At 40.3% G+C, this 11273-nt stretch overlaps 1 protein-coding gene across 1 annotated transcript; it reads right to left on the reverse strand.

The window, feature by feature from the left end:
- Positions 1-214: 214 nt before the first annotated feature.
- LOC139455317 (sulfotransferase 1B1-like) lies at positions 215-10962 on the reverse strand. The gene is made up of 6 exons (XM_071236868.1): positions 10877-10962; positions 10291-10490; positions 7910-8233; positions 5006-5109; positions 4305-4488; positions 215-1746 (listed from the first exon to the last, which is right to left on the reverse strand). Exons 1-6 carry the CDS (start codon positions 10909-10911, stop codon positions 1631-1633), a joined length of 963 nt encoding a protein of 320 aa, XP_071092969.1. The 5' UTR covers positions 10912-10962; the 3' UTR covers positions 215-1630.
- Positions 10963-11273: the final 311 nt, after the last annotated feature.

Here is an 11273-nt window from a genome sequence, read left to right on the forward strand (position 1 = left end):
TTCGTCACTGACCACGTAAATCCTCAAAGTATAGTGACATTCTACATGGCCAGTTCCTTTCAAATAACCTAAAGATGCACGACAACGGTCTTCGATCTGCCTGCAACAACTATCGCCCAAGCCTCTGTGTCTGCAGTCTAACTTTGTCTTGTGTGAAACATCAATTGTAAGAATTCGAATATTGTATACTTTTTTTTAATTAACATTCCTCTTATTTCATAAATCACACCTGGATATTACAAGCAATAAGTAACAGAAACTGGCCGTTACCTTCCTTTTATCGGCAAAACGGTCCCGTATATTGAACTGTTTGATGGGCATTCTAGAAGTAAGTGAGTAAGTAGTAAACGTACACCTTTATGGATAGGAACTTCTTGTTTATTGCATACAGTGACGTTTCCATGTAGATTCTTACACCGTTATCAAGCTGGAGTGACAAAAACCAAACAATGAGAGGTGGATGTGCATGATATATTGTGATAAGCAGCAGATTAACATTGACAACAGGTATTAGATAACAGATAATTGGATAAAGCCAATTGTACAGGAAGAATAACAAATAGCACACAGGTAATGAGGCACACGAGCAGTGAAGCCAGATGTGCAGTAAGGCTAAGGATTAAAAGGATTGGATCCTTATAAAAAAAAAATCTATTGCGTGATTATATCGTCATAGGCAGACGGAGGCGTAATGACGGTGATCTCTGTTGATCAAAGATTTGTGACGGCAGATTTCTATGGCTTCTGTGAGTTTCCTTTCGTGAAGTCCTGATATTTGGTTGGGTGGATTTGGATTTTGTCAAACTGAACGTGATGGCTAGGGATGTTTTGCTGGCGGTCTGAAAGGGCTGATTTGCTGTCTGCTCTGGCTGTTGAAGTCTTATGTTCTTTGATGGGAAACCTTCCACCCAGTAGAAACCCATATCACAGAACATAAGACTTCAACAGCCAAAGCAGACAGCAAATCGGTCCCCTCAGACGTATGGTATTGTGTATCATCATCATCATCATCATCATCATCATCATCATCATCAACTCCGATTATGTTTCTACCCGTGCTCGTGGGTTTCACCGAAGTGGTAAACGTCTGGGACCTGCATCACTTTGGGCTTTCCTCCCACATTAAGCTGACACGCCGTGATGTAACTGGAATACTGTTAAAAGCGGCGTTAAACCCAACTCACTCACTCACTCATCATCATCAACGCTGTTATCTTTTTTATGTCTGATATTATTTCTTTATTCACAATGTCTATAGCTAGCAGGATAGTGTAGTCGGCAGTCAATGATTTCGCCAACTTACTTATCCTGAAAGTAGTGTTAATAATCACAGCTACCGTTCTAGTCAGAGCAAAATCCCATAAATGTTACGGTCAAAATTAGTTTTGGACAAACTGGAGACAGTATACCGATATTGTATACGAGCAATAAACACAATTTAAGTTCATTGAAGACGAGATGTGTTAGATATAAGGTAACAAATGAAACATCGTCTCAAATTGATGCGCTATGGCGATGCTGTAGGTGAAAAATGATTTTATGAAGCAAAATGTCACTGCACACTCGGTTTCTTGGGTATTATATATTTCATTATGTCGGTTCCCGTGAAACCAATGTATTTGGTATGACCTCACACCGCTGTATAGGTAAACTCAAACCCTGAATCCTTCATCTTCTCGTTCCATATTTGGTCAAATCTTTCGTTTTCTGCAACAGTGAACCAATTCTTCCAGTCCCCGATTTCACCTGAAACAGATAAACAAATGTACCCAAGAGAGCCTACTTTAAACAGGCATACGTTTGTCAACAAGCCATGTAATAGAAATATATCAATGGACTTCAAATACAGAGTACGCTGGTTACATCTGTAACACAAACATATACTCAACAACAAAAGTTCCTGTGACACCAATATTTTAGTGTTTTTTTCAAACAAGCAAAGTTTGGTTTTCAATATTGTAGTACATGTATGGAATCAAGTCACAAAAACGCAACTGCTACAGAAAAGCATGCATTCCATGCAAAAGTTGACTTTTATGCAAGCCCAATGCATTTCACTACCCTAGAATGGGTATAAAAACTTGTGCGTTAACGGGATTCGATATGCAGTGTTTAGCAGCGTGCTGACAACAACCACTCAGAAAAACAACAAAATTACGCAATTATTCAACATTACGAAATGCCACGCTTGTCCGAAAATGAGCGTCTGAGAGCCATTTGTATGCTTGAAGCAGGATCGAGTCAACGTGATGTTGCAAGACAAGTTAACGTCCACAGAAACACCATTTGCAACAGACGAATGCAGTCAGAGACTATCCTCGGAGTGGCAGGCCACGCGTAGCCAATAATCGACAAGACAACTGGATTCGAACAACACACTTCCGAAATCGATTCCAGACAGCAACAGTGACTGCAAGAAGCATCCCTGGCCTTCGACGAATATCTTCACAAACCGTACGTCGCCGCCTCAGATGTGCAGGGATTGTCGCCAGAAGACCCGCCAGACGTCCAATTTTGACAGGAAACCACCGTCAAGAACGTCTACAGTGGTGCAGACGGCCATGCAGTGGGGACAAGTTCTATTCGCTGACGAGTCTCGTTTTCACCTCAGCCACAGCGATGGACGGATTCGAGTGTACCGACGTCGAGGTGAACGTTACGTCAATCATTGTGTCATGGAAGAAGATCGGTTCGGGGGCGGCAGCGTTATGGTATGGGTTGGGATTACAGCAAGACAGAGTACCCGTTTGATAGTAGTAGAGGGAAATCTCAATGGACAGCGCTACTGCGACGAGATCATCGGCCCTGTTGTTTTACCGTTTTTGCGTCGTCATTGCCGAGGCATTACATTTCAACATGACAACGCCCGGCCTCATATTGCTCGCTTGTTCAGGATTCCCTTCAACAAAACAACGTGAATGTCATCCCCTGGCCGGGTAGCCTCCCTGATCTCTCAACAATTGAACACATGTGGGATGAGATGGATCGGCGCCTTCGACGTCAACCACGTGTTCCACAAACACTCCAGGAACTTCGAAACATGCTCCAGCAGATATGGACAGATATCCCACAGGACTTTGTGCGACGCCTGGTCCATTCCATGAGACGAAGATGTGTTGCTTGCATCGCAACCAGAGGTGGACACACACGCTATTTATTTGTAAATTGACATTTTGGCATGTTCATGTTGTTTTTATGAAATCACGTATTTTCTGAAGTCAGTATGGCAAATTAAACCATTTGAACACTTACAGGAGTCTTTTATCTGTTGCAAACCGAAATTGTTTCAAAATTGGTAAAAAACATAACTTTGCATTAAATCTCTTTCAATGTCACAGGAACTTTTGTTGTTCAGTATATCTTTAACCAACACCAGTATTCGATGATAACATGGACAATAATACTGAACATCTGATTTATGGGTCTCGGAAATAATAACACTGCTACTAATCTTCCTCCTCCTGTCCGCCTACCACAAGGGAAAATAAGGTCGACAAACTATAATTCCCACAGGACGAATAAGGAACGCATGCACCTTGACCTTATGGTATTATGCATGAGCCTAAACCGCAGGAATCGTAATAGTATTTTCTTGGGTTTTCATGTTTTGTTTCCTGATTTGACGTGTCGGGATTGTACATCCTGTCTAAATATCGCAATTTGCTAAAAAAAATTCCCATAAAAACTAAAATCAAGAGCATGCGAACGGGAGAAATCTTGTGTCCTAGCGATTATTATTGTTACAATACGTTTAATTATTGTTACATAAATAAATTGCCAGCGATGATGCGACATTTAATTGGCTAACCAACCAGTGTTTTTGCGTTTACGTTTTCATAAACGGACAAAAATTAGGCCACACCCACAAACGGACTTCTGTTTCTTGATTAGTTGATAATAAAAAGGACTGGGCTTGCCTTGTATCATAGCGCTGAAGGATGTCGATGACGTGAGACACTACACCTACAATAACCTGTGTTTCGGAGCGGGATAGGAACAAACCCTTGCCAAACGTGGTCATTCATCGATATACTCACCGCAACCAGCGTTGCTGAACTTATTTGACACTAGTGCACAAAACACAGTAAGCACAACGTGTTACCACCTTTGTGTTAAAGGCAAAAAGGTACACGACTCCATACTAGGAATGCTCTTTGTATATATTGTCTTGGAGCTGAGGATCTTTGTCTCTTACGTACAGGCAAATGTGGGTTGTATACCTCACAGGGAGCTGAGAATACATTTTGGAATGCTAATTGATCTGTTGTCCGGGGTTTCCAGAATTAAAATGACAAGTGTCATACCTTTCCTGTAGAACGTCCCTTCGGCGCCATCTTTCCATATCTTCAAGGGTAGGTCACCTTTCATTTCCTGGTCAACCTTCTTCATCTTCTTAAAGGAACAAGCAGCCGCAACCTCTTCACAAAATTGGTCGGTGGATGTCAGCTTTAGAAATTTGGCGATGTCTTTAACAGCCTTGACAGGGTCCTGGAAGTAGTGTATTGTTTGATGGTTTTTTACCCAGCCAAATTTGAAAAGATTATAGTTCATGTGTTTTGGACCATGACATATGTTAATAGAAGCCTGTACCATGAGGCACAAAACCTGAGTGGAGTGAGTGAGTAAATTCTGCTTACCTTACACTCAAACGATTTTCGATTGATTGTTGTTTAATGCCGCACTCGGCAATATTTCAGCTAGATGACGGCGGTCTGTGATTAATCGACTCTGGACTCGGATACGATGATATGTATAAAAAAGTCTGCGACCCTAACAACCCGATTCCCCTCTTACGACAAGAATATGTTGCTAAATGGCCAATTCTAATCCGGATCTAGACGGGTTTTCACTCAAAAGACTGTTATATTAACGAGACAGGAATATGTACAATATGGTACAACCTTGGTTGTATATGCAGATTGATCCTATAGTTTACGGTAAAACCGGGCTCATGTTTGGCCAACAACGCCATTTATTCAGGTTTGTAGCTGATAGAAATACTCACAATTTTCATGTCCTCATAAAACATATAAAGGACAGGTAATTCTGGTGAAGCTGCCACTTCGGCTTTCCACGCTAGCAGATAGCTGGAATAGGATCCAAACGGCACTAGAAATTAAGGAAGATAAAGTTGAAACAATATGTCCTCTTTGAGTCCATTCGCAGTTATTCTGGAGAAGTGTCGAAATTGGATTCACAAACACGTCAAGTTCGTGTATATAAATGATCACGGTCCAAAAAACGATTGTCATACCTTAACCCTTGACTTGTGACAATCCTAGTGCTAACATCGCATTGTAGGTCGTCATCCGTATGGACAGGATATCGACGTGTTTGTGAATACAAGTTCGACCCCACGTCAGGACGGGAACCAGGTCATTGTCTGTCGCCATTGTCACAGGATCCATTGTCTTCATGTAACATCGCATCAACAAATACTTATCCATATTTCGTTGTTATGATGTAATAAAAAACGACAAACACCCCTTCCATATTCATAACAATAAAGCGACAAAACACTTTCCATATCCAACAGAAATCTCTGAATAAAGCAGAGCCGATAGTACGACTATACCATGAACATGTGTGCATGAATCTATCAAATGGTGATGATACCAGGTGTTCGCGAAAAGGTGAGCGTATCCTGCCCTACCGGTGGTATCTGTTACAAACACATGCAAAGGCATATCAATTGTTCACCTGAAAAACATGAGAACATATGGTTCAAGTCAAAATAGGCAATTGCAACGGATATCATCTTTGTCACTGATGCATCAAATTTGGAAATGTCCTCCACTGGTGGTGCCATTAAACCTTGGAATGTTGTAACCTTGATCAAACAACTACTAAGCAAGAGTCTTTTGACGCTCTTTGTAATCTTAGTAGAAAGAGCATGCTCCATTGTATCACAAAAGTTGTGAAATGTAATCACCAAAGGCTGGAGTTGCTGATATATATTGCTCGACATGAAGGGAAAGTTGTCTGAGGGAAAGTTGAAGTCACCCCGTCTTGTTGAGTGTACTTTGTTACTCTGAATCTTTAAGCATATATCTAAATATGAAACAGATGAAGCGAACTTTATTACCAGTTCAAGGGGGTAAATGTGTGGAATGGAATTGGCTATTTGATTGTTTTTTAACGATATCTGATCATCGATATACCTGAAGCTTAATGTAAACAGTCGTGGCTAAATTACCGTGTTTTGACTTTGCCAATGCAAGCAGAATTCCAATTCATATGCACACAAAAACAGATCCGCAAGAAGGGGAGCACAGTTGGTGCCCTTGGGGATGCCTTCTTCTGCCGAAATGTCTTACCCCAAAATTTCACGGAGATGTTATGCGTGAGGAAGTCAAGCATTGCACATTTGCTTTTATTTTTTACAATTTTTTCATTACAGATACATCACAATGATTTCCTAAATTTAACAGAAATTGTCAAAGATTCCGTCCAGCGTGACGCCATGACTGACGCAAAATCACGTACATCTCTCCTGGTTACAATGAAGAACATAAAAACAAATAACAATACGCAGATTGTCAGAATGTTTCTGATTACTTACAGGACACATTTATGTACATACGATCCCTGAATCATCGACCGTCCCCTCATAAACTCCCGCGTACTGATGTCAGAGGACGGGCAAATTTATTAGTCAATCCGTCAAACGTCAATGTTGTTTTACATATTTTCGTAATTTCTTAAAGGTGAAGGTCGGGTGAATATAAGTACATTCCATCTTGCTGCTTACAGTTTAAATCATCATGTAGATTTCTAGTATCTTTTGCATATTTTTTCACGCAATTAATTTCACAATGGATATATATCAATGTTCAATATCATACGTAGATACAGGCCACAAAATACATGAACCTTTGATAGACCTCCGTTTGCTTGAACATTACATAAGAAACTGACAAGTTTAGTTTCGTATACGACATTTCAGAGAAGTGTCAGAGCATGAAATGTGAAGGTAACTGCAACACGTAGGTATTCCCTTCGAGTGTAATATTCAATATTGTAATTTCATATGAACAGGTTAATGAGTAGCCACTTCATTTCATTTCAAAATTAAAACTGAATATTTTACTTTAACAAAATGTTTATTTTTTAAATATATATATATATACATACAAGTAATTGTCTTGGTCTTTGAATTGTGTTGAATGTCGTTTGATTGACAGAACGGTGATGTCTAACGATTCGATAGATGTGCGTTTGTCACACGATTTATGAATTGCTCCGCTCGTTTAGTGTCATATAATCAATTGTTTCACACTTTTTAAATGTGGTGATCATAGGATATTAACTGTTTCTCCAAGAATTGAAAAAAAACATATATAAACCGTGCCGCGTTGTCCCGTGGGTCGATTATCCTGATACTTCCATACAAAGGGAGCTTTCTTCGCAGCTTTTGTTTCATAATACTGAGACGAGATGAAGAGAAACATCCACATAATAATGAACAAATACATGTATTGAATACACCTTTGTTTGTTTTGAAATATTCATTTTGGTATTTGATCTACGTAAAATTGATGCCAAACAGGTGGGTGTCTTGTCCAATTAAAGATATGCGATAAAACTATAGAATTACCGACTTTCCGCTCTCCGGGCAGACGCTCTATCCATCAGACAACGGACGCTGTCAGATGAGCACAAGGCTATGGCACATGTTGCAGATTTTGCCAAGCGAGAAACATTACCGTTTGTGCGATGTTATCTGAAATCTTATTGGTCGGAACACTCGATGACTTCCCTCTCGTTGGAACCTGTCCTTTGCCTGATTCGTTGGTTTAACATAGCGACTACTCCACAAAGTGGCCATGTGTATTCAAGGTTGATGGAGGGATGTTGTGTACACAGGACCGTGAAGTATTGACTGTGATCAACCACTCGCTGTACTTACTTTTCCCTGACAAAAACGCCTCTGTAAACTCTGCGAAGTCTCCATCATAACCATACGGTTCAGACAGATCTCTGGAGTGGTTGAAAAAGGACACACAGGCATCTTTAGGGTTGCGCATGATCTGAATACACTTGACCTTCTTCTCCACGACCTGTGTAGGGAGCATGCGCAGAGGAAGGTGGGTGTTGAAGACCCGTGGATGCTGCACTGCTTCTATCCCATCTTTGAAGATGAATTCCATCATCCGGGTCTCTTTCACATCCTTCTGGTACTTGATGGTCCCACTCTTTAGCATCTCGAGGACTTCCCACAGCCAATGGGTTCCTAAAACAAGAATGTCTAGTCAGTCTTTCACCAAAAATTCTAACCTCAAATTGAGACAGAATTTATTCTAGGTGTATCAATATATAGAAGGTTTGCTATATAAATATAACATGCCTAGAAATATTCAGCTTGATTGACATTAGTCCAGTCAATCTTTCACCGAAAAGGCCAACCTTAAATTGAACAGGCTAAACAGATGGTATTCTGAGCGCCTAAGTGTGTGTGTGTGTGTGTGTGTGTTTATGTGAGAGCGAGAGTGTGTGTGTGTTTGTGTGTGTGTACGTGTGTGTGTGTGCGTGCGCGTACGTGTTTTTGTGTGAGAAAAAATGAGTGTGTGTGTGTTTATGTGTGAGTGTGTGTCTCTGTGTGTGTGGCTATGTGTGTGTGTGTGTGACTGGGTGTATGTTTGGGTGAGTGTGTATGTGTGTGTGAGTCCTCTATGCACTCCGTACACTGAATGAGAGATAGGGTTAGTCAATAATGAATCATTCCAGAAGCAACATCCATCCCAGCATGCTTAATGTTCTTCCTCTTGTGCTTCTCATGAACATAACGGCAATGTTACATTATTATCATATCAAGACGTAATTCTAGAGTTATCTTGGCGGACGGTCGGGCCTGTGACCTAAGGCGCTAAACTGCGACCAGCAGAGTTGGCTCCCTTTGCCGTGCCAGGTTCCGCTTCTCGGGAATTTTGTCACAGATTCGCCTAGGTTATGATCGCCAAAGTGACTGGCTTATGATTGGCGTTTAATCGGTCATTCCTCCAACTAACACGTTGCGATATAACTGACACCGGCAGTAATATAACTTAGACACGCTGTAATTTTACAGAGACACGCTGTTATTTAACCGAGACACGCTGTAATATAACTGAGACATGCTGTTATATAACTGAGACACGCTGTAATATAACTGAGACACGCTGTAATATAACTGAGACACACTGAAATATAACTGAGACCCGCTGTAATATAACTGAGACACGTTGTAATATAACCGAGACACGCTGTAATATAACTGAGACACGGTGTAATATAACTGAGACACGCTGAAATATAACTGAGACACGCTGTAATATAACTGAGACACCCTATAATATAACTGAGACACGCTATAATATAACTGAGACACACTGTTACATAACTCGGACACGTAATATAACTGAGACATGCTGTAATATAACTGAGACACGGTGTAATATAACTGAGACACGCTGTAATATAATTGAGACACGCTGAAATATAACTGAGACATGTTGTAATGTAACTGAAACACATTGTCAGATAACCGAGTCACGTTGTTATATAATTGAGACACGTTGTAATATAACTGAGACACGCTGTAATATAGCTGAGACACGTTGTAATATAACTGAGACACGCTGTAATATAGCTGAGACACACTGAAATATAACTGAGACACGCTGTAATATAACTAAGACACGCTATAATATAACTGAGACACACTGTTATATTACTCGGACACGTAATATAACTGAGACACGCTGTTATATAACTGAGACACGCTGTAATATAATTGAGACACGCTGAAATATAACTGAGACGTGTTGTAATGTAACTGAAACACATTATCAGATAACCTAGACCCGTTGTTATATAATTGAGACACGTTGTAATATAACTGAGACACGCTGTAATATAGCTGAGACACGTTGTAATATAACTGAGACACGCTGTAATATAGCTGAGACACACTGAAATATAACTGAGACATGTTGTAATGTAACTGAAACACATTGTCAGATAACCTAGACCCGTTGTTATATAATTGAGACACGTTGTAATATAACTGAGACAAGCTGTAATATAACTGAGACACGCTGTAATATAACTGTGGTAGAGTTGCAATATAACCGAGACACGTTGTAATATAACTGAGACACGTAATATAACTGAGACACGCTATAATAGAACTGAGACATGCCGTAAAAGACATGCCGTAAAATAACTAAGACATGCCTTGATATAACTCAAACACGCCTTCATACCAGTATCACATTTTCTCACGCATTTCGTGACCTATCGTGTACCTACCACATTTGGGATACGCCAAGATAATGACGTCATCGTCTTTCAGTTCGGCTTCCTTGATACTTTTGATTCTGTCTGTGGGATGACCTCCCTTCAACATGAATGGAGGCGGCACAAGGAGGTACACCCCATCATGTTTGAAACAGCGGAATCCGTGTCCTTTCGAGTTTCTCAGATCGGGTAGCTGTCCAAGGTCGGGATCTCTGGAAAACACGATTCATGATCGAGAAATGTATGTATCCGTAACTAATTATATATCTATTAATCCATGGACGTACCCGAGTAGTTTGAGAACATGCATGTACTGCCAACGCACAATAGTCATAGTCACAACAGTCATAAGAAGAAGTAAGGAGTAGTTTCTTTTTAGCTCCTTCAACAAAACAATAGTGTTTACACACAGGAGTGAATGGACCTTGCATTGACGAGATACAGGTCACGCTGACCTAGCGCTCGATTCAGCAAGCAAAGCCCGCCCCTGTACACGAAGTACCTCCAAACGTGAGATAATTCAAATACCTAGTCAATAAACATGCGGAATAACACTGAGAAATAGTTATGAAATATATGATCTTCAGAAAAGACTTACAACAAATATTTTTCTTCACTTTGATCTGAGGCCATGGTGAAATGAGTGGTCTTGTTCAGTTCAGCAAATCTCTTTATACCCTATGGGTCATGTGACTGATAAACGAAACTGGGTCATGCTGTCTCCTCCAAATAAAATGTCAGTGAGACAACCCTGCACATAACAAAAGTAATGTCCTCTATACGTATATATGTAATAGCCTGTTAATTACCAACCCAAAGCAATAAAACACTGCACTGTTTTATTGTACGATAAGCACAACTCCCACTCGTCGTTCATTTCTTGAGTAACGAATTAAGAAATGATATGTTTGGTATATTTTTTTCTATGTCCGTCTAAAAACAATACAGAGCCATTTAAACGCATTGGAAGCAGTTTCGTCTCCTTCTGTTTATTT

This window comes from Haliotis cracherodii, unplaced genomic scaffold (genome assembly GCF_022045235.1).
Source record: "Haliotis cracherodii isolate W230 unplaced genomic scaffold, xgHalCrac1.p SCAF_11, whole genome shotgun sequence".
NCBI lineage: Eukaryota > Metazoa > Mollusca > Gastropoda > Lepetellida > Haliotidae > Haliotis > Haliotis cracherodii.

Bases quoted from the DNA above. Each gene is read 5' to 3' on its own strand.
- LOC139455317 (XM_071236868.1), bottom strand. From the start codon at position 10,911: ATGGCCTCAGATCAAAGTGAAGAAAAATATTTGTT. The intron at 10,491-10,876 runs GTAAGTCTTTTC...CGTGTTTTCCAG, and splicing joins AGTGAAGAAAAATATTTGTT to AGATCCCGACCTTGGACAGC. The intron at 4,489-5,005 runs GTGAGTATTTCT...CACTACTTCCAG, and splicing joins TTTATGAGGACATGAAAATT to GACCCTGTCAAGGCTGTTAA.